General features: G+C 41.0%; 1 protein-coding gene across 3 annotated transcripts in view; it reads left to right on the top strand.

Annotated features, from left to right (window-relative positions):
- Positions 1–551: 551 nt before the first annotated feature.
- FRMPD4 (FERM and PDZ domain containing 4) overlaps positions 552–24252 on the top strand; it is a 313851-nt gene continuing 290150 nt past the window's right edge. For 2 of the 3 annotated variants that reach the window (XM_032200773.1, XM_032200764.1), the window contains exon 1: positions 553–760. In XM_032200773.1, the coding sequence (XP_032056664.1) occupies positions 720–760 (41 nt within the window). In that variant the 5' untranslated portion in view covers positions 553–719. Of the gene's footprint in view, positions 761–24252 lie in introns of all 3 variants that reach the window. The other variant, XM_032200790.1, reaches the window with a different exon arrangement.

Here is a 24252-nt window from a genome sequence, read left to right as displayed (position 1 = left end):
GGGGAGACCACGGGGGCACCGAGGGCTGCCTGCTTCCCCCAGCTGCTGCTCTCGCAGGAGCTCCAGCCTTCCCCCAGGCCCAGGGCGCTTCTCCACGACCTGTGTGGAGCCTTCCCCGGGGTGCCCCCCTCGAGCCCCGAGCCCCTTCCCCTCCGGGGGGCTGCGACGCCCCGGTGCCCGGCGGTCTCCCTGCGGCCGCCTCCAGCCGGAGCCAGCGGGCGGCGCTCGCCGGGGCCGCCGCCGCAGCGCCCTCCGCTCCCCCACGGGAGGGGGAGACATCGCCGGCGGGAGGAGAAACTCCCCCTTCCACACCCTCCACCTTCCTTCCACCTTGCCTAGCGCCCTCCTCCTGCTCGGGAGAAGCCGCCGAGAGGCGCCGCCGCCTGCCCCTTCGGCGTCCCGCAGCTCGGCGCGGCGGGGACCCAGGGCTGCCGCCGAGAGCCCCGGCACCGTGCCCGTGCCCGGAGTCCCTCCGGGGGGAAAGAGGGGCAAGGCAGGGGAGGGCGGAGGGGGAGGGCTGCCCGCAGATGGATAGCTAGCTCCTGCGAGATGCTGCACGCCCAGCTCCCTGCCGGAGGGGGGTAGCAGCCGCTGCCGCCGCCGGCTGCCGCTTCGGCGAGGGCTGTTGCTGCCGCTGGACGCAACCTTCTCCCGACATGGAGCTGCTGCTGCTGCTGCTGGAGTGAGTGAGCGACGGGCAGAGCTGGCCGGCTGCATGGATGGACGTGTTTAGCTTTGTGAAGATTGGGAAGCTCTCCGGGTAAGGTGCTCGCTGCCCCGGCGGGGCGGGAGGGGCTGGGGGCTGCTCGCCCGGCACCGCCGCCCTCCCCTCGCGGCGGGGCTCGGGGCTCCTTGCGGCTGCCCGGGCGGGACGGGCTGTCTCCATTTACCCCCCTTTTTCCTCTTTTTTCCCCCCCTTCCCAAAAGGCGATGAACGAGGGCGTCCCGCGGCGGGAGGCGTGAGGGGGCGAGCAGAGGGGGGCGGGCTGGGGAGGGAGCGGGGCAGCGCCGGGACCCCCGCATCGGGGCAAGGGGAGAAGCGAGGGGAAGGATCGTGCCCTGCCCTGCCTTGCCCTGCCCTGCCCCTGCTCGGGGTGCCAACTTCTCGCCCCCTGCACCCCCGCCCTCGGACACGCCAGCTCCAGCGGGGGCGATATTTTTGGAAAAGCGGTGAAATCATCGCCCGATGATGAGCGCTGCCCCTCCGGCGCTTCGCACGATGGGTGCTGGGGCGCCGGGGGGGTTGGCGGCCGCTAGCCCTTGCTCGCAAGGCGTCTACCTCTCGTTCCTCGGTTAGGGTATCTAATCCGTCTCGAATAAATCTTGCTTTTAACGGCCTCAGAGTTGTGGTCTCTGTCCGCAGACTGTTGCGTTCGCAGCCAGTTGCCAGGCCCGAGGCTGCACAAATGGGTGCAGGAGCACAATAGCCCCTGTCAACACCTTTTCGCTGTAGTTAAATGTAACTGGAGGTAGCCCTCCTCAGTAATGGGGGAAGTCACACTTTATCGCAGGGATGCAGCATGGAATTGCTCAAGCTGCAGGATTTTTGCTGGGTTTTGGTGTGGGTAATCTTCCTAGAGGATTTATCTCTGATGGCAGTAACCAGGAATGCTCTGAATTCGCATGATTCAGTGGGTAGCACACCATAGTTACCATACCCTCCTCTCTTGGTGGAGCGCAGGCTGAGTGAAGCCGGGTGTTATGCAAAAGGGAGAAAGGCCTCGCCAGGGAAACGCAAAAGGTAGCTTGCTTCAGCGACACTCAGGTTGGGAGCTTGTCACAATGACAGATGGTCTTCAAAAACAACTACTGCGTGGCTGGGAGTCACCGAGTGCCACAGGTGCAAGCGGAGCCTTTAGCCCCCCAAATTCCCACTGTTGCACCTGGCTGTGATTACAGCTCTGCTTGTGGCAATGCCAGTGCAGAACAGCTGCTATCATTCGAGCACATCATCGTCTCATCCCGCTCCAAGCGATCTTACCCGATGTGACGGCTGAAGCAGTAGCGGCCCGCTCGGCTCTCCGTGTTCGTGTTCCCAGCTGATACCGCTAGAGCAGTAACTACAGTGGAAACTTTAAGGAGAGGGACAATATGTGAGCACAGATAAGAAGGAGGTCATGTAGTATTTGCAGGTAATTGAACTGCTTGACCTCTCCTATTTGTTTGTAAGTGGTGTTTTAAAAAGGCTCCCAGACCTTCAGGTCTCATATTTGTCACACCTGAGTTAGAGTCAAAGGGAGAGAAAGGGATAGGATGCCTGGAAATGTTATTAAGCCAGGTACGTGGCAGTTTTTGTACGTTTGTCAGGATTCAGCCTTTGTTGGTGTGTAAAAAGTCTGTAGCTCTCTGCATGCTTGAAGGCATGGATGCTGCCAATGCTGAGGTTTGTGCTTAAGCAAAAGCAGATCACGGCATTTCTCCAGAGGGACCTGAAACTTCTTCCTGAAATGAAATCGCAAGTTTCAAAGCTTGTATCCGGCTTCATGGGATTCAAAGATATGAAGTACTCAGGGATCAAGTTCGCTTGTAGATTGCAGTAAATAATTTCTGTACTGAGCCACTCTTTCGTTTCTAATTTTCTGGTTGTTAAACGACCTAATAGTTTACACAGGACTTTACTTTACTTGCTGTTTCCTAGGTAACAGCTAGGTATCTGTTCCAATTTTACGAGAGCTTCGTGGAGCAGCCAGGCTCCAATGTAAACCCCATTTTTAATCCCTCTATGTGTCCGGCTTGAGAAGCTAGCTGGCCTGAAAATGCCAGCTCTTCCTTGGCTGTTAGAAGGAAGGTCTTTCGGAAAGAAAGCAATATACAATATAGAAATACAATAAAATGATTTTTAACTGAGAGTGTGATCTTACAGGCAGATTACCTACAGAAAGCTGGTTCAAACTTGTCTGGTATTGAATATTTTTAAAGACTCTTTTAAGTCTCTTTATTTTTAATTTGCTGTGCATTTACATCTTCTCATTTGAGGCTGCAAGTCAGCTCTTAAGAGTTGTAGCCAGTGGCCTGGATTCCACAGGCAGCAGCAGCACGGCTAAGCTCTGCTATGCACAGCTACTGCAAGGGACGCTCCTTGCAGCTGTCGTGTAATTGTAATACGTGTGGGGAGAGTTTAACATTTGCCTTGGTTGCTTCATCTATAAGAGCTCTTACCTAGAATAGGCTTAAGATGGGGAATAAACACTTAGTGCTTATTGAATAGAAAATTTTACATAGTAGTAATTTCTTGCGTTTTAATGATCCATACACTGTTCTGTGTGGTACCCGTGTGTAGGGTCTTTTGGAGAGTGTCTTCTGCAGCTCCTTCAGCAGTCATCCCTAGCTGCTGGCTGAGGGGAGAATATGGGCATAACTTGGAAAAGGGATGTGTGCAGAAGTGGAAGAGGGCAAAACTGGTTTTACAGTGGGTGTAATCTGCAGTGGGCAGTGGCCTATGCCTGCATGCACCTACGAAGAGTGGGCTTCCCTTGTTATTTCCTTTGTTGGGCTGTCAATTTGTATACTGTGTATCAAATAGAGATGCTTCATGGTGAAGTTTCCATTGATTTCTGAAGACTGGAGATATCCATCTTATATTGAAAAGAAAAAAAGATATTGTTTAGAAACATTGATTGCACTTTCATTGATATATCCTCTCTTCTATCTCCTTTTTTGAAAATTCACTGTTCGAGTAAACAGTTGGGAATGATTGTTTTGGTATAGATTTTGTGGGGTCATTCCAGAGAAAAATAATGACATCCTTTTCTAATGAATGTTGAAGCGTAGGAAATGATTCCAAAGCCTTGTTTAATGGATCGGTACTCCCATGTGCAGCTGTACAAGGCAGGTGAACATTTTTTAGTGTGGGCTGCATAAATATGTCTGGTGTGGTAGTGTCTGTAATTTGGAAGGGAGGATTAGTAGGATAGATAAAGCACACGTAAAAATTGCCAGATTAGGATGGATCAGTATTCACTCAGTGCCCGGTATTCTCTCATAATTGCTTTTAGCAGCTGCTGGGGGAATGAGTAGAAAGGGAACAAGTATGGAGTGGTGATTCTTTAGTGCAGGTATTGGCAGTGGAGGAATGCTGCTGTGTCCAGTGTGAAAGGGAACATTTTCAGATCTGGTACACCTGGGCAAAGGGCACAGTGTCGACTATCTAGTCTGTGCCAGACAGGTGAACCATGAAAGAATAGGTCAGAACAGTGCACAGGCATTGGCAAGAGTTTAAGCCTGCACTCATGGAATGTATTTTTAGTTAGAAAATCAGTTTATTGGGAATACATCTTTTCATGATGTCCATAGAGGTCAGTTCTGTTTCAGATCTTTGATAACAAGACATAAAAACTTCCATACATCTATCTGGATACCACAGGCATGAGTGGTGGTAATGACCCTCCAGATCCGGGACAAATAGCTTCCTTTTGGCTCTCCAGATCTGGGATGCCATTGGCCCCCCCACCAAAGGGCTGCAGTACGGGTAAGAAAGTAGGCATCTGCTCTACCTTGTTGTAGCTGTTAAAAGAATAATAAGAATAATAAATGTAGAATTAACCTCATATAACAAACAGGAATGGATCAGCAAGAGTTGGATCTGTTATAAACAGCAATGCTAATTTGTGCTATGTGGTAGGTAAATTTAGCATACCTGGATCTCTTTCTCTGTCTAAGTTTTGTGTTACTATTCGCATTGCTGAGTTGTTTAAGTTTATTAGATAAAAACTGACTGCGAATAGGCATCTCTCTGCCGTGTCCCATGGGATCAGTTTAAAAAAAAAAAAAAAAACAAAAAAAAAAAACAAAAACAACAACAAAGCAGTCCTATAACCCTGCAAGATCTTCTTTTCAGAGAGCACCCAAATGCTGCTTCTTTCCTGTGGTTATGCTGTGCCCGAGGCTGTGTATCTCAGTGAGGTGGGGACCTCTTACAAAGACCTTTTTTGTTGGGGTGGCTAAATTTCACATTATCATCTTTTGTGCTTGTCTTTCTGTAGCTGGACATCTCTAATTGGGTAGATTTACTTGCTACCTGCTCAGACAGTTGTGCTTTTAGGTTCTTACTGCTTATAAAACTGAAACACGTCTAAACAGACTAAAAGTCTTACGCTTTATGTCTAGCCTTTTTGTAGCCTTTGTAGCCCTGCACTCATCTCCTGTTCTCTGCAGGTACTGTCTTTAGCTGTCTTACCAACCTGGGGTGAAAGGTCCACTCCTAGGTCTGTCTTAAAATCTAAGAAATCGGAAGCTGTATTTAGAGGCTCTGAATGCCGGGCCTTGCTTTTATGAGGAACAAGGTTGCTTGGCTTCATGCTCTAGCTGTTTGTAAATGGCCAAGCACACACACATCTTCCAGATTTAAGGTTCCAAGATTATCCTGTCTGTCTGTTGTTTGAAAATTTTTAAAGCAATCTGAGAAGATTTTGTCATGCTTATTTATCTTTTCTATAGTTTGTCAGAATAACAGATTTCTTTACCTGTGATTTTCCTCATTGTGTTTTTAAGTTTGCTGTGGTATTTATAAAAATACCTTAATGAAAACACGATTAAAAGTGTACTTAGGTTACTGAAGTGATTTTTATGTACAATTTTTGGACTACTTTTTATTGGTACTCTTTGGAATGACAATATCATGGCTTGTAAGTTATTTTCAGTATTTACAAAAGAATGTGTCAGTAAGAAAGCCTATGATTATCTTTTTTTTATGCTCAAAGGAGGTAATTTAATTCTAGAAAGGATTTTATTATACTGGATGATAATTCGAATAACCACAAATTTATTTCACCTTTCTTGAGAGGACTGTGTTACATTTAGTGAAATATTTGTCTATTCACATTAATATAGCAGCTTTACCTTATATTTTATAATTTGTCTGTTTTGTTAGCTGACACACATAATAAAGATACGTGCTTTAGTGCCTGTAATGTCAGTAATATTCCATGTCATAACAGCTTTAGCAGTTTAGAGATTTATTAAAAACACTCCTTACATTATGAACCGCTGTAAACTTGTCAAGTGGCCAGTGAATGATGATGCAACTCTTCTAAATATGTATGTTCTCTAAATACTGTTTGCCTAGATACAGTGCTTAAAAGATGTAACCAGAAACAAACTCATCTCTTGAAGCATTTGAGAAAGGAGGGGAAAAAAAAAAAAAACACACACACACAAAAAACACCCTCCACAAGTAATGTTTTCTTCTTTCCGTAATAATTACTGAAGAGGATGGAATGAGAGCTTAGAAATTAAGTGCTCTGATTTAAGAACAATCACTGCATTTGCAGATTTGGTATAGTACTTCATTTTTGGGAAGATCAGTCTTCCATATGCTGCTTTTTTCTTTTTTTCTTTTTTTTTAATATATTTTTTTTGGAGAGATTCATTCTGTGGTGTCAATTCCTTAGTGACATGGATGAATCAAGAATCTGGGTTTAGTTTCTTTTATAATTGTAACCAGTACCAGTGTTTCTGTATGTGTGCCTTTAAGTCGATCTGATCAGTTATATTCTCATATAGTTTGAGAAGTTATATAGAAAAGCTTGATTTCCCTCAGCATTTCCAGGTACCAGGAAGGGCCTGAGGTGTTCTGTTTTCTTTAATTTTATTTTTTTAGAAGCCTACTTATCTTGTTGTCAGTCTGAAGGATTCATATGGGAAATTTCAGTTAAATTGAAAAATATCCCTTAACCATTAAAGAAATGCAAAATGAGGGTATGCTTCCATATTTTATAACATTCTAGGTCATTATGGAAGTGCACCAAGCTGTTTGTAGAAAATACAAACCGTGACCTGAAATAATGAGTAGATAATACATGCTGTCATTTCTGCTGGTGATGTGGCAGAGGAGGGGTATTTTACTGATGGTGACAGCGTTTTCAGGTTATATCGGTACATCACAACTTAGTATCTGACTGATGTGATGAAGTAAAGTTATGTTGCAACTAACATCACTTACAAAATGAGCCATTGTCTGGGAAGAATCTTCAACTTACTGGAGAGAAATAATGCAAAAAACAATCGTGAAGAAGGGAAAAGTGTTTTCCAGAGTCATGCATGAGTAGATCTGTTAAACAAGGAGAAACCATTCAGGTACATGAAATTACTCATTTTCGTGAGCATTTGTACATACCCCGTTTGAATCTAGTGTAGGATGGAAACCTTTGGTGCTGATAAGGTATCAAAGTTTAAATATTGTAGGGGCATACCTTCAATAGGAAAGGACTTGTGATTATACCAAATTGTACTTTAAGCTGCTTTTTGTAATCATGGATGATTGTTATTAAAGTCTTCTGAAGTACCTTGAAGACATTTTTGATCTCAAAGACTACAGTTTTTGAACGTATGTTATATGAAGACTTTAAGAGTCTGTGAGCCTCCGTTTCTGATGATTATTCCATTGACTTGAAATGAAGTAAATAACAGTACCAAAAACATAAATTTCAGTAACTAATTGCATGTTCAAACCTAGTGAAACCAACACTGCCTGAAATCTACATATGTGTGAAAGTACTTTGGAACTAGAGAAGTAAAGTATTCTGGGACTTGAAAGTCACTCCTACCTAAATCAGGACCTGGTTTTTAGAAATCGCTACCAGTATTCCTTTAGTGTGGAGAAACTTCCTTTAGTAGATCAATTATTGGATATAATATGTCCAATATATATTCAGTATGTATTGATTATTGGTTGGTAACTGGGGTTGGAAATAAATGATCTTTAAGGTTCCTTCAAATCCAATGCCATTCTGTGAAACACAGAAAATTATTTTCATGGGTTTTAATAAACAATAAACAAGAAATTCAGGAAAAAGAATTCTGAATGAAGTATAACTGAAGAATTAGCATGGGCACAGTGGAAGGTTATGCAGGGGTCCATCCTCTTAATCTTTTGCTGGTGATTTGAAATAGGAGAGGGATGTGATAAAAAGCTGATGAATATATTCTAAGAAAAGTCCCTTGTGAGATTTATTGCTTGGACAAAAATAACTTCCCTTGATGGTAAGAAAAATGGTTGCTGATTGACTTGGGTATTTTCAGAACTTTTTAAGACTTGATGGCTTTATATGAAATACTTGCTTTTCTTTTTTCAGTTATATTATAATAAAAGAATGGTTGGGGGGGACAAAATGCAAACTTTTTTTCATTTTAATTATTATGAAGTTAGTAAGGGGAACTGCCAGGTATTAGCTTTTAGCGTAGGAAGTTTGAAGAAGGTTCTGTTAAAATGTAGATATCTTGCAGGATTTTGGCAATCATGAGTAAAAAGGAGATTTATTCTGAGAATAAATAAAAGTTCATGAAGAAAGGGAATGTTTGACTGTATGCTAGAGTCAGGTTTTGACAGTGAATCTTTTTCTGGTTTGGTTGTCAATTGAGGTTTTTTTTTTGGGTTCTGATCGAAAGTTTTGAAACTTAAAGAGAAAGCGACTTGGCAGACTGGACTGTATTAGGAATTTTCTTTAGAAAAGATACCAATAAATACAGAAAGTATTTGTGTGAATTGATGAAAACTACTTAGTCATTTGCATTAGCAATCAGAGAGGCCAAGCAAATGTTGCTTCTATTCTTCGGAATTTTTTGGGGTATGTACTTATGTACTTTTTGTGTTGGTGAGGTTTTTTTTTTTTTTTTTTTTTTTTTGGTGGAGGGTCAAAGATGGGGACTGGGCTGGGAGGAAAAGACTTCTTGAAAATAGCTTTGTTTTCCTTTACGCTAGTCCATTGCATTATTCACAGCATGCTCCTAGTAGGAATGCAATGTAAAAAAAAAGTTCGTTAAATTTTTGAAGTACTGTTTGTACCCTCTTTACGAAAAAGATTTTCTGGCTGTTTTGAGTGATTAATTTTTTTATTGTTCAGATGAACTCTCAGCCTACCTAATGTAACTGTTTACACATTTATATATAATAGTCTCCCAACATTATGCAGCCCATAAGCGTTTGCTTACCTTGCTTATAGATTTTTCAGTTTCACTGTTTGTTTTTAATCTTGAATTTGTGATTATATTACTCTGGATTTGGCAGTACTCATATTTTAGAGAGCAAAGTGCCCATTATTCTGAGGCAGCAAATGTTACAAGAAGTGCTAGCAGTTGCATGAACAAGGTGGAACAAACTAGGCACCTGTTACAAGTCTGAGGTGTGTTTATTTTGTTTGACTGAAATGGAGTGAATTTGACTGAAATGGAGCAGTAGAGAACTGAAGGAGATATCTGGAAATGACATGTATCTATGAAGATTGTTCGGTCAGGGTGTTTCATATTATCCTGAACCATGGCACTTACTTGGGTTGCTCTGAGTTAGGCTATCACTGGCTTGATATTCTTGAGCCAGGGGAGAGTGGAGGTAACAGTTGCACAGAAGAGCCTGCCCAAGTGGTGCTAATGCTCAAGGTTTCCTTTCCGTTTGTGTTAGTTCTTTATTCCACAAAAGAGATATTAGGAGTACCTTTACCACCTTGCCTACCCTAGGAAGAAGTGGGCTGCTTGTCCAACAGTGCAGTATGGAGCAGGTTGTGGAGCTTCAGTAGTTCAGACCTTCAGAAAAGACAAGCATCACTTGTTTAGACAGCGTGATGTGACTAAGCGAGTCAAAGTGCAGCTTACATATTCAGCTAGAAATGATCAACAGTTGCACACAGTTTTTTGGACCAAGTTTACATTACTGTTCAGTCTTTTTTTTGTTTGTTTGTTTTTAGTTGTTGAGAACCTTAGATGATCTTAACCAAAATATTATTTATTTATTTTCCTGGAGGAAAGTGGCAGACAATTTTCTCATGAAGTTGGCTATCTGCCTAAGCTTTCAGCTTGCATAATGTATTGTATGCTGCCTGTCACATTTACAAGGGGCACATTTTTCTCTGCCAAGGCATAGGGTCAAGAGCAACACAGAGCTGCACATGGGGAATGTTCTGTGCTTGATGATTCTGCTTTAAGGGTAGGGTGAATAAGGGATACAGCATGTCATAGGGGAGACATGGCACAGAAAGGAAGAAGAAATTAGAGAAACAAAGTTAATGAATGCTACATTGAATGAGGGCTTATTTGTCATGAGTGAATTGAGTTAATTGTTCAAGACCAGCTGATCTTTATGTGGAGATGAACGTGCATTGTTGTCTAGGTAGGAATTTGTTTGCTTTATAATGCTGGTTGAAATAATTGGTTATGTGTGTTATAATCTGTGTGACTGCTAATGGGGGGAAAAAAAAAGGAAGAATCCTCTCCAGCATTACAACAGAAAACATTTTTTTATTGTTGTTGTAAGTTTCTTCTTGGATCCCTTTCCTTCTCCAAGAGGGATCTGTGGTAACTAAATGGCTCACCCCCTGAAATAAGGAGACAGTCCCTGTTTCCCTATGCATTGGCTGCCTTTGGAGATGCTGTGACCAGGAAGGTGCTCTTTCTCAGGGTGAGGTTCATCCTCTGCACTCGAGGTTTGGTGGGTACAATGACTATTTTTCCCCAAATAGAGATAACTTGATTGCAAAATTTATAGTAATTGGGGAATGTGTTTTACTGTGGCTTTAAAACAAAAAACATCAGAAAATAAAAAAAAAATCCCATCAAAATGAGAAAGCATATTTTTTCATTGATATGGCAAGGAATTAGGAGTGGGCTTTGGCAGTCTCAAGCCCTGGAAGGGTGTTCTTTTGTCATATGGTCAACCTGATCTAACAGCTGATGCCAGGAGGCCTCACCAGACTGCGGGGGTTGATCTCTCCTTTCTTCTGCTTTTTTGCTTTCTCCTATCTTATTCCCTATAGCTCTTTGCATGTATCCTACACCATGGTGAGCTACTTCAGAGACTAAAACCAGTAGAAAACTGTTTTTGGTATATTTCTTCTTCTGCTGGTGTAGATACCTAAGCTGGCCTGGCAGAAGCAGTTGGAGGACGTGGTGTCAGGCAGCAAGATGGCAAGAGAGGAAGGAAAACTGGGCTTTGGGCATCTGATGAGCTCTGTTATATAGAGATTCTCTATTGTGAGACGTGTGAGATGGTGGTGGGAGCTGGTGCGGGAGGTTGTGGAGATGAAGACCACCACTGAGTGGCCTGCAGGAGCATGGGAGGAGCATGGAGAGGCAGGGAGGCTGGGAGACACTCAAGTGAGGGATCTCTGAGGAGATGGAGGTGTCCCGGAGAAGATGGTGGGATGCGGAGAGGCTGCTGCAGACCCTCTGAAGTTCAGCAGGTGTTTCCTAGCTTCTCTGGCTTCCGTCTCTCGACTGGCTGCTGCCTTTGGAGCCTGTTCTGTTGCCTTCGGGTAGCGTGGCTCTGCCTGGGCACCTGTGGCACCAGGTGCTGGGCTCCAAGTGCTGCCTTCATGCACCTTGCACATCTCCTGTCCCAGGGCTTCCACCCCTGCTCTGGTTCTGTGCAGGCTGAGGAAACTGGCTTCCCTGGCAGTGTGAACTGTTTTAAAAAGCACATTTCTCTTCATATCTTTACTTTATTAGGCAGGAGGGCAGAGCAGCTGTTCAAGGGATTAATTCACATATTTCTGGTAGAAGATGAACTGTCCAGGACAATTTAGAGACATGTTGTTTATTCTATTTCATTTTATAACTAATGAGCCTGTATTTGTTCATGGCAGTAAGCTTGTGGTCGTATCCTTTTCATGTACGTGTTTTCCAGGTTCTGGAAGCTGTCTAATGAGATAAAAGGTTTCTTTTCAAATGCTCTGTTTCTGAACTCAGGACATTTCACAGAAGCTAGCGTAGTGTGCCTATGCTGCTTCTGAAACCACAAAAAATAATTGAAGAGGATTAGTGGCTTGTTTTTCAAATGCTCTTCATTTCTGAGCTAGAAATTGAAGCTTTATAGGTGCGTTAATTAGCCTGAATTTTTAATTCTACTTCGAAAACTGTGGTTTTCTTTCTTTTTTTTTTTTTTTTTTTTTTTAACACAAGAATAAACTCCAAGGAGCTCCCATACAGCAATTTTTCAGTTTATTCTATATCTTCTGTCATTCCTTATACATATATGGCATTTCAGCAGCCCTTTCAGTGTCTATCGCTTCCATACTTTGTGATGTTTACCTGTCAAGTCTTACACTGAAGGAGTTGAAAGTGTGGATTAGAAGGTGGTGGTTATGGAAACCTAAAAAGATGTATGCGAAGAACTGCTCAAAACCCAGAACAAACAAAAAAAGCCTCACAAGTTATTCCATAAAAAAAAAATAAAATAAAGAACTAATTGATTTATTTTTGCTTGTTTATTTTCAAATTCTATAAAAATGTAGCATGTCATGGTAAATATTGGTAGGATGTACAGTTGAAAGTATTGTGATCTGGTTGTTTTCTAGATGAACTTTATCTGGATGACTAACATTTAGTATGTCTTAGAGAAGACTGCTTTATAAGCAACTGTTGGAATACAAACATTAGAATGAATGCAAGCCTGTTTTGCTTTAGTTGACGTGCTTGGTCCAAAGACTTCTAAATTCTTTCTTTTTCATGTTAATGTTCTGTTGACAGATGCCAAATATCTCGCATATTTGTTTACTGAAAACAAACTTTTTTTTTCCAAAGCAAAACAGTAAGTTTGTTATTCTTTTCTTCAGATGTATTTAGCTGGCATTAAGGTATTGTGACAGGCCTCACAATATCCCATCTCAGGGGTATTCTGCAGTGGAAATGGGAGTGTGGAAAGTTGGTGGATTCTGTGCTGCTGCTGTTTCCGTACTTGCCCTAGTGGGTCAAAGTTGTCTGTTCTGGCAGGGTGTTCTTCCTAGCTGCACTGGTAGATGTTTAATACATACAAGAGTAGCCTGCTATGTGAAGGGTAATGGAGGAACTTTCACTTTTCCAGAACTCAATGCAAGCTTCATCCTCTAATCTCAACAAAAGTACTTTGTATTAATGGCAAAATACACAGCTGTTGATCTGCTTTTGGTTTTGTCTTCTGGAGCTCAGCCCGACCTCACGGTGTTCTTGTGGCCTTGAAGCAAAGCGTCAAGTACATGCTTGTGTAAGTGTTCTCCTTTCATTTATGTTCATTAGCCTTTAAAGTTAGTGTTCATCCTGTTTTCTCATGTTACATTCTGCTTCCCAGAAAGAGAATTTCTGTTTTCATGTTAAATGTTTAAAATGCTTCTTTCGTAGGACAAGATAAAGCATCATTAGTTTAATTTTTCAAATGTTTTGTAGTTCGGTACTGCTATGAGCAGCATTCTAATTAGAAGACACAATACCTATCTTACTGTGCATTATCTCAAAATGGCTGAAATTGATTATAGCTGCATAAAATATTACTGGATCAACATGCATTTACCAAGCTGTAACGGTTAACCAGTGACAGCAACTGACCGACCTTTATTCTCTCTAGTATTCAATGTATTCTTTTTCCAACTCTAAATGTGGTGGCAAGCAGAAAGCAGTTTGTCTCTGAATTTCTTGGGTATGGTTTGTTGCTTTATATCCCCCTCCCCAGTTAGTTTTCCACTCAAGCAGCTTTCTTGTGCTAGATCCCCCTTTCATTATGAGGACTTGATGCTGACTCACAAATCAGGATTGCTTGGCAGTACTGGAAGGGGCCTTTGCATGTGTGAGGGAGTGCTTTGACCACAAAAAGACACATTTTGCACCAGATTTTTTGAGATTACGTACTTTAGAATCTTTTCATGGGAGGGAATCAGGTAGTTTGTGCTTTCCTTTATTTATACCAGTGTTCAGGAAAAGGCAATTATGAACACTGGATGGTTTTACTGTTGCTTCTACCTTTAGTATTTAGTGACAGAAGGGCTTAAAGTTTGTGTAGCGTAACATGAAATGTTGTGGAAACTTCACTGTTGTTTTCGTGTGATCTTCAGAAAAGTAAGGACAGCACTAGCTACTTTGTATTTCAAGTATGGCCATTGGATTCCCTCTTCACTTGCTCTTTTTTGACTTTGTGGACAATGATTTAAGCTCTTACGATTAAATTGTGATAATTGTGATTTGTTTATTTCCCCCCCCCCCCCCCCCCACCAAACTGTACGAACATTGCACAAGCCAAATAACGCCTGTGTACAGTGTTTTGCTTTTTTTTGTTTGTTTGTTTTTTTGTTTTTGTTTTTTTTTTTTTGTTGTTTTTTTTTTTGTTTTTAATCATTATTATTACTTAATTCACTAAGGAAATAATAGTGTAGCTTGAATCCAAACTGAAACTTTCTTTTCAGTCAGGACTGTTGTTCTGGTTTCACCCAGTAGGACCTGCATGTCCCAGATACCCATTCTTTTTGTGTAGACAACCATGCCTGGCCCCAGGTACACAGAGTGGAAGCAGGCAAGCACCTGGGGCACAGGCCTGCAGTAGCTGCAGATGTGTTTAGCACCTGCTGCCAGGTTGGTTGAGGGAGCGAAGGCTGCTGCATAGTTTAACCTGTGCTGATGGAGCGCTACTGAAAGTGCCTGTTCTCAGCCTTGGCAGACTTTTCAGCTGGGATGTAAAATTTGCATTACATTCGCAGATGACATGATCCGCTCTCCAAATTGGCAAGCTCAGTCCAACCACTGATTTGAATAATTTGCTGAATAATGAGTGTTAATAATGGCAATGGAGTTGAGTGTGGAGTTGCAGGGGTGTGTAAATGTACCAATGCACACGTATGCTCACTTGGCTTATTGTATATCTCCTGTAAAACATATAGCAAAAACTTTAAAATGGAAGTCATTTGAGGGGCAGTGATCTTTTCATTCTCAAGTTAGACTTTCTTAAATGATGCCTGTTATGTTGATGGTAATGGTTTCACAGTAGCACAAAACTTCATCTCTGTTGTAAGGTTTGGTGTATGGTGACCTAACATCTTCTGACATTTATCAGCACATACAGAAAACACAAATACTAAGACAGTGATGATGGTGGTCAACTGAACGGAAAACTTACTTATGCAGTGACCCAGCACTGACCCTTCCTGGGCTTGCTTTTGAGATCAGATCATGGAATTCTTTTCAACTTGGTAAACAACTGGAATTGTTCTTCCAAAGGAAGCAACTAGTTCTGAACCTAGTTGTGCATTCTTGTCATTTTCTGCTTACGAGGAGGAAAAAAAAACAATGGAAGACAATTTTTTATTTTCCTCTTAGAAGGAACTGTGTGCTTGTCATCTGATTATCTGTAAACTAATGAATGCAGACTTTTGAATGATAATGCCAAATCACAAGCTAGTTTTGAAAATCAAGGCCACCTTTAATGTTACCTTATAACAGTTGGGTGTTGGATCTTATTAAAGAATTTTCCAAAGGACATATTATCCGTATGTGGAATTATCTTAAAACATGCTGTTCTAGTGCATAATTACAAATACTAATACACACTAAAACTAAAAAGTACTTTTTGCCTCTTGGTTTTAAAACTGTCCGCTTTCCTCTGTCCTGCATCCCTATAGTGATCCTGATTGATTGCAGTGGCACTTGGTGGTGACAGGAGAGTGGATCACCTGCAGTCTGCTCGGCTTGCTTCTGGATTTAGCCAAGAGTCTGCTCCCTTGGATGGGAATTGCATAAACATTGTTGATTGCTTTTTTCTTTTTTCCCCCTTTTTTTCCTCTGCTTTCATCTTAAGCGGGTCAGAAAGCTGGAGAAATGCTTCTACTGCATGATGTGTCTGTTAGTAATTTGGAAGGAATACTTTAAACTGTTCATGCATGTTGCTGGGTTATAGCTTCTTAACCGTCTGCAGAAAAAACAACTTGTATTTTGCTGAATGTGGAAAAACCTGTTAGCGTTTAATGCAATATCTAAAAATGCAGTGTTCTCTTCAACCCCTGCATAAGGAGTAGACTTGGCAGTATTTTTTCAGAATTACCTTTTTTTTTTTTTTTTTTTTTTTCTCCCTATATGTAGGGAATATATTATAACATCCAGGGGGAGTTCCACTCTTATCTGGAACGTTTTGCTTAGTTTCAGGTACCATTTTTAAAGAAGAGTTACAGAATAACAAGAAGGAAGGAAAAGCTTCCATATGATGGTAAATTCTGATACTTGGGAATTGATGAAAAGAAGGGGACTTTCTTAGAGAAGTACTAAACTAAATTTTCCAGTGATGTAGAATAGCGGATTTGAATTCACCATTTTGTCATCAAAAACTTTGAACCTCCAAAGCACTTTAAACTAAACTAACTAACTAAGAAGCCTTAAAGGAGAAGAAAGTTTTATACAGCAGTGTATTTCACAAAAATGAATTCCCTTTCAGTAGCTGAGTAGTTGTGCTCTTTGCAAGACCGAAGTACCATCAAGAGTGAGATCTTTCTGGAAGTTTAGAGTCTGATCTGCAATACTATGTATTAGATTATACATTTTTGAGGCACTTAATTCAACTTCTATCTGATTAAATTAGGCAAAAAAGGTTGAAAGGTCAGTCAGTCCATTATAAATTTCAGCTATGATTGGCTGTAGTACGAACGTGTAGATTAGGAGTCATGAGGAAAATCTTTTAAAACTTACATTGTTGGTAGTTATTCTCTTTGGATGTGTAACGTATTACTGCACAGAAAATACAAACCTTACAGCTTTCATATGCCTCGTTGGGGGAAGCATCATCTCATCCATTTTCCACAGGCTGCAGGGCATAACACTTAATAGAAACTGTAACTTAGAAAGGTTTACAGACTCTAAAAGCCTGTATATATTAGTGAAAACAAAAATTGAACTTTATCACCTTTTTTTCCACTCAGAGAGGATAATACAGTTACATAAAGTGTTAAGAATCTGGAAGATGTGCCGTTGGCTGGCTGATGTGTTTAGTGGTAAATGGCATTTACAATGGCTTGTGTTTAGATTTCTCCAGGATTTTTCGGGTTGTGAGAAGAGTCTAAATATCTGTTTATTTACAAGAACAGCAGACGAATTCAAAAACACAGAGGGGCAACAGGTAAGCCATGTACTCTGGAACATTCCTACGTTTGCTATTTGGTATGAAAAAATGAGCTGCTGTTAGCTAGTTTCATGTATGTTAACTTGCCATCCTTATCAGCTTGTAAGCACCATTTCTGGAGCTGTCTACAGGGCATGCAGAATTGTTTACTTTTGAACAAATCTCTTCAGAAAGTAAAATGGCTGAATAACTCAGCTGTATGTCAAATAAGATTTGATCAACTGGATAGCCCATCTACCATGACGTATGATATCTTCTAAAATTTTGGTGAGCTCTTAAGCTTCCCAAGAATCACAGAAAACATCTTTGAGTATGAGAATTTACATGGCGTTCCTGAGGTTATTAAGTGTTCCAGACCAGTTCGTGTTGGCTAATGCAGAATACCAGATGTCCATGATGAGCAGATCTGGGAAAGCGTTTGGCACTAACTAGTAGAAAGCATTATCAGGAACAATGGTGTTGCAGAATTTCTGTCCTTCTTTGGTGTTTGCACGTTTTATATCCCCTCTTAAGGCTGGAGGTCTGAGCCAACATCTGTTGCTCCTGAGTACCAGGCATTAGGATGTTCCAGGGAGAAAGAATTTGAGTGCAAATATAGGAGTGAAAATGGAGCTGTAAACAATATAATGTCTGACTGTTAAGTAGCCCTAATTAAGTGGGGACACCTGCCTGGGAAAGGGAGTCCTCTGGTTTCCAGTCTCTTTTCCTAGGTTTAGCAGCAGCTTTTATCCTCTCACATTGTAAAACAGTCACGCAGGCAGTCCTGGGAGTGGACTGTGGCCTAGTGCTCCTCACTGCCAGAGTTCCCAGCATCTGTGGCTTTCTGCAGCTTCCCTCCAACACTGCCCACTTCCATTAATAATTCCCAAGTCATTCTCTTGGACAAAGGTGCCTAAATTCTGTTCCTCGCTCCCTTCCTCATCCTTCATCTCTGGTCTAGTCCCACTTTGTAGCATATATCCCCTACATTTCAGGTAAAACCATTGGTTATTTCACTTGCTCTTTTTTTTCCCCCACCCAGAGATGATATTTCACAAAGTACTTTTATTAGAGGATGGTCACCAATTTCTGTTTTGTTGTAAAACAAAGCCAAATAAAATGTTCCAACTCCAGCAAGACTCCAAAGAACAGAGCTGTCAAAATATTGTTTTGACAGCTTCTACCAAAATGACTTAAGAAGGCTACACTACTGGCAAATATGGTTTTCCTTAAAATAGACCTCCACTGCAGTATATTACACTGGAAAAGTAAGCTACTGTGCAGTTGGCTTTTTTCCCCCCTTCCTTTTCCTCTTGTTCTTTGATGCCAAAGTCAATACAGATTAAAACAAAACAAAAATATCCCCCCTACTAAGTTACTGTTTTTGTTACGGAAATAAATATAAAAATGATTAAAATGTGTTCTAAGCTTGAAAATGAATGTCCCTTATGCCAGACACATCCAGATACAACCCTTTAATGGTACTGCCTTTTTTTCCTGTACTATTTATTTTATTACATATGACAGCTTTACAGAGCTAAAATTAACATAGGATGGGGTTAAAAAATAAACTGGAAGCTATTTTTGTGCTGTCCTTGGAAACTGAGTACTTGGTCTTTTGTGTTGAGCAGTGAAATAAGATAAATCACTTTCATGGTTACTGATCTTTTTTTTTTTTTTTTCTATAGTGTGCTCTACCACAGTCAGACATAACTTGTAGGCTGAAATAACTTTCTTTATGACTGTACTTTTTGTATGGGGGGAAGCTGAAAACAGCCGTGTGGCTGCTGTGTTTGGATAGTCTGTATCATTGTAATGTGGTTGTGTTATATGCTCGTTAAGCCAGAAGAGGGAGCACAAACGAAGACCTTATTTCTAAGGTTTGACATTTCTATCCTTAGGACTGATCTGGAACCATGGAAATACTGAGGTCAAACATGTTAACTCAGAGCACCTTATTCTGTTAGAAGCATGTGCATAAAAAGTAGGAAATAATGAGCCTACTGTTGTACAGAAGAGAGGGGAAATGAGCACGGTGTCTATGGAGAAGGTGAACAGATTAACAAAAGCTGTGTTTGGCAGGAGGCCTTCTAAAACAAAACCAAACATATACATCAACTTCAAATAACAAGCTTAGTGAACCAGTTAAGTCCAGTGTGTTTGATTTGTATGTCTGGCAGTGTTTGCCATGAATCCAGAATTATTTACATGTCTTCGTGCAGACCAAATCTGTTGAATATGTGAGAATTTTAGTCTTGCTAGAGCTTACTCAAATGCAATTGATTAAGTAAAGCTCTTGGATCTTAATGTAGGTCCTGTAGCATATCTTTAAAGACTTTTTTTTTAAATTAGACTGATTTGTAGGGTTGCTAATTTCTGTGTGTGTGTGTATATATATATATATATATATATATGTAGTATTTGTACTTTTACAAATTATGTGTTTTCTCATGATAGCACACAAACAACTAGTATTGAAACTAGTCACTAATGACAAATATGCCAGGGCACTGATGAGGTGTTGATTAAACTTTACAAATTGATCTTGATGTAGGCAATTGGTATTTTGGTTGCAAAGACTTGTTGACAGATATACAAACTGCTTCCTGCTCAAATTAGTAGATGTTTCAAGAGTATAGCAATATTCTGAGTTTTTAATTTTGGCTGCATTAGGTTATTCAAGGAGACCGATACAGCTGAATGGTATTTTGAAAAGATTAATTAAAAAAGCAAAACCGTAAACATATTATTCTCTTGCATTGTTTTTTTTCTCTTCTGTTTATTGTTGGGGTAGAGCTCCAAATTTGATGTCTGCAGCTATTTGCTTTATTACCTTAGATGTGCCATTTCCAATGTTATGCTCGTAGACTTAACAAGCTAATCCAGGAGACAAAAGCAGAACTGTCATTTTGAAGCTACTCAGCTGAAGGCTCTTTGAAATCAGTTTAGAAAGCTCTAAGACTATTTTTGTTCTCCCTTTAATTTTAGGGAAGATGTGTTGACGTGTTTTGCTGTTAGTGGTCCCCGTTAGCAGAAGGCATGTTACAGAAAGGTTGCCTCTTGCAGGTCTACTGAAAGTTAACACCCCAAACGGACACGATTTACATCTAGGAATGATGCCAGGCTGGGAATGACTTAAGGATGTCCCTTTTCCTGAGACACATTTTTATTCAGCTGCACAATGCTATATTTGGAGAAGGTATGCTTTAGTGCATAAGTAAGGAAAAGAGCACGCAAACAACTCCAGCACTGCAGTCCCTGCCGATGTTGCATGATATAAAAGAGAGGCACCATTAAATTAGGAACAATAGAATAATTGTCTTTTCATGTAGCTTGCTGACTATGAATCTCAGAAGCTTCCAGGATTGTGGTGTATTTACTTGGGTTGTGCTCTACAAAACCTGCACTCCCACAGTGTGATCATCTCTTCTTCCTGTCTACTTGGGCTGATCTGTTTAATATTAAGGAGGAGGTGCTTGCAGCATAAATATGAAACTTTTCATTTTTTTCCCCTTCTCTTTTTCCCCTTGAAGAGGACTGAGGCTATGAAAAGTCCATGGTGAGCTGCCAAGTGATGCGTCAGTGGCTCAAGGAAGTGTGATGGGCCACTCCTCCCTCAGGATTCCTGTGCCCCATGGACTTAGTCCTACAAGCGTTTTGAGGTTCACATGTCAGGACACATTTGATCATCCCTATAGCAAGGTAGTGCTGCGCTGATGACAACAAATAGTGGTGACATGGGTTAATTTCACATCCTTTAGCAAGTAAATGAAATATGTTATAAATCAGATTATTGCCACGCTAGCTGTGCTTATGCTCTGTATTGTGCTTTGTCTTGGATGATCCACAAGATAGCTTTTAGGTTTGTACAGTGTGAAGGTACCTTCGAAGTACTAACTGATGAGTAACCATAGGTAATAAATCTTGTGTTTCTTTTTTTTTTTCTTTTTTTTTTTTTTTTTTTTAAATGAGAATTTATAGCTGTATAGCTGTTGGGGTTGCTGCTTGGACTGGAAAGGATAACTGGTGGTCTACAAGTTTTAAAGGGAGCTTTGGTTCCCACCAGGTTTCATTGCAATTGCAACTCAAAAGTGATTCTTGAGGTATTTCAGAGAACAATCCTGGTGTTTCTGAAGCCAAAAGGTCAGGATGATGCATAACAGAGGTTCATCGTACACTCTGCTGTACTCTTCTTCCCTCTTCATTCCAGCAGTTTGAGAGAGAAAAGAGTTACCAGTCCTCTTGTTTTTAAGGTGTCCAAGTGGGGATGCTCTGAGGAGTAGGCTGTGTGAATAATGCAGCTATTCTTGCAGCTATGGGTATATGAGGAAATTCATAGAATTTTGTTGTCTCTCCTTGGATACAGTGATTTGAAGGGGTTGTACAAGCTGAATAGACTGTAAGCTGGGAACATATTTTCTGAAGAGGTAAAAAGGCATGCACTGCAATATCTGAGCAATGTCTTTGTGCTCTTTCCTGTCTTGATTTTTTTCCCTTTCCTATTAGTCTGCCAGCAACCTTGTACCCATTTGTTTTGATGGTCTCTGAAGGTGTTGGTCACCTCCTTTTCTTAAATGGCATGTTCTGTGATTTTCTGAAGCTAGAGTTGCTGCTTTTATGTTCTACTATATGCTTGATGAAACAGGCTTAAGAGGGTGGTGTCTCTCTAGAGCACGTTAACACACAGCTGTTAAGTGCTGGACGCTGTATTCCAGTTGCAGCTGAAGAAGACACTGGTGGCACCAAACTGACAGAGGTTGTTGGAGCCTTATAATCAGAGCTGGAGTTGCTTGAGCGCTGTTTTCCTTGGTCCTCTGTAGGTCAAAAATATCTGGGTTGTATTACACAATTTGCAAAGTAGGTCTTTTTTTATTTAACTACTGCAGTGTAGCAGCAGACTGGAGGGATGGTGTAGAGAGTCAGGATGCAGGAAGGTGTGGTAAGGTTTTGTAGATCTCATGTAGAGAAAGATCTGGCAGGATCTTGTAGGAAGGAATGAGTTGGATCATTCCTCTCAGGTGGCACAGCTTGAAGCTGAACATTTGCCTGCAGTCCTGCTCTAGGCCAGTAGGGCAGCACTTGTTATTTTAATAAAATATGCCTGAGAATCTGCAGGGCTGGCTTGCTTCTGTTCTCATCCTCACACAAGAATAGTCAAGTTTATGTGCTGACAATTTGCATTCTGCCTTCTTTATCTCTGAGTTGGAACTAGAGTATGTGCCTTAAACATCCATTCTTTGCTTCTCAATCTTATTTTGTAGAATTAATAACAATTTAAAACGATTCAGACTCTGACTAGAAAAATAGTTCTACATTCTGAAAAGGGGCTGGGAAGCCACTAAAGACAACAGGAGTGTTATTAATTTAATGCATGCAGGAAGTCTTGTGGTCTGTATGGATTAGTATTCAAAGCACAACTCGGTGTCTTTTTTTAATCCTGAATATGTGTAGTAGTAAGATCAGTTACAGGCAGGTAGAAATTGGAGGGTAAGACCAAATTCATAAGATAGCTGAGGAGGAAATAGCAAAACAAGTGGAAATGATGAGGAGATAGAGGAAAATGACCAGTGGGAAGAAAAATGAAATCACTTACCCTTAGAAAAGAGTACACCTGTTCATGTCCTGCTTCTACTCACTGGGAGCAGCTTTTTGAAGGAAACTGCTATAAATCACCTGAACTGCAAGAGGTTATGCTAAATTGCTGCAGTTTTTACAAACCATTCTCGTGAGGTCTTGCCTCAGAAGCAGAGTACTGGTGAGCTGTGCTTGTTTGTACACACTTTTAAAACCACTTTAAAAAGAAATGTTGGCAACCCCTGAAAGAAGACTAATTATGGCTGTGCAGTGGAGATCTTATTACAGTTGTGGAAGACACTGTCTTTTGTTTTTGGGAGCAAAAAATAGAAATTAGCATGAAACAGTTGAGCAGGAAGCAGCGAGCACATTGTGGCAATAGCTCTTAAATTATTACTTCAAGAATGTCACTTGCTAGTGATTCAGTATACAGTGGTGACAGGGGAGGGTTATTCCAGATGGATGCAGAAGATTAAACAGCATGCAGAAGAAATGAGAGAAATAAATGCATGTTGGGGAGAGAAATAACAGGGATGAAATGAGCGACAAAGAGAATGAGATAAAAATCAACCTGTTCCTCAGTTTCGAGGCCAAGATGGCTCCCTTTGCCTCATTTAACTCTCCCTTTTAATCCAGGAATTGGCTTTTTAATAAACTGCCACCTCATCAGAGAGCAAAGAGACCTTGAAGGGGTTGGGGTCAATCCAACAGTTTATAAGCAAGGCCTCTAACTCTTTTAGTTGTGCCTGCTGAATGTGGCATTCAGTTGGAGACTAATTAACAGTCGTGCTTGCTGACATCTGTATATATGCTCTGTTTTCATACTTATTGGGCATCAAACAGGATGGTTGCTTCATCTGGACACAGAATCATAAGGTGGGGGAGACCAAGGGGCACCCCTGGGGTTCACCAAACCCAGCCACTTTCTCAGAGCAGGCTGCTCAGGGCCATGGTCAGCTGGGTTTTGAACATCTCTGAAGGTAGAGACTGTCCCAATGTTCTCCCACCTTCAATGTAGGAACAAGTTTCCTTAGTTCAAATGAAATTTCCCATATTTCACCTTGTGCCCATAGCCTTTTGTCTCTGGGCACCACTGAGCATGGCCTGGCTTTGTTGCCTTTACTCCCCCCATGAGGTATTTATGCCCTTAATTGTCTTCATGGCCTTCTGTTACACTTACTCCAGTATTTCTGTGTTTATCCCATACTGGGGAGCAGAGAACTGGACCCAGCACAGCAGATGTCTCACCAGGAATGAATATGAGAGGGATCTCCTCCCTCAGCCTGCTGCCATCTCTCTTGCTAATTTAGCTTGAATGTAGATGTTCCTATAAAATGAAGTATTTTATGAGGCAGTTCAGTGCTTCTCAGGAGCTTTTCTGTGAGTTGCTTTGCCACAAAATGGAGCTGTGCTCTGTGAGCTTGTAGCATCTTCCTTGGGTTGCCCTAATGCTCTCATGCCATGCGTTCACTCTTGAAGTCCAACAAAAACTTCTCTCAGCTGCCTAATGTATTTTTGTCATTACTTTTATATTTCTTTTATCAGTAATATTCTGTTCCTTGATTTTCACCCAACCTAGAAAACAAAGTCCCAGCAAAATGGTTACAGAAGTTATCACTCAAGTTTGCTCAGAATTAACATTTTGTAAGAAATGTCCAAAACACTTGTTTTTACATGTGGAAGAGAAAGATATTTCTGTCACTCCCTTCTTGTTTCATTGGAGGATCTAGGTGTTTGATAGTTGCCAGATGCTTATATTACAATGTTGGTAATTTAACCACTAATAATAAAATTAGCAAAGATCAGTAATGGAGAAAGGAGTGGTTATTATTTTTTTAATAAATAGTATCAATATAAATTATGTAGAA

Source organism: Aythya fuligula, chromosome 1 (genome assembly GCF_009819795.1).
Source record: "Aythya fuligula isolate bAytFul2 chromosome 1, bAytFul2.pri, whole genome shotgun sequence".
Taxonomy (NCBI): Eukaryota; Metazoa; Chordata; class Aves; order Anseriformes; family Anatidae; genus Aythya; species Aythya fuligula.
The sequence above is the reverse complement of the archived record's forward strand: the minus strand, read 5'-3'. Positions and strand labels throughout refer to the sequence as shown.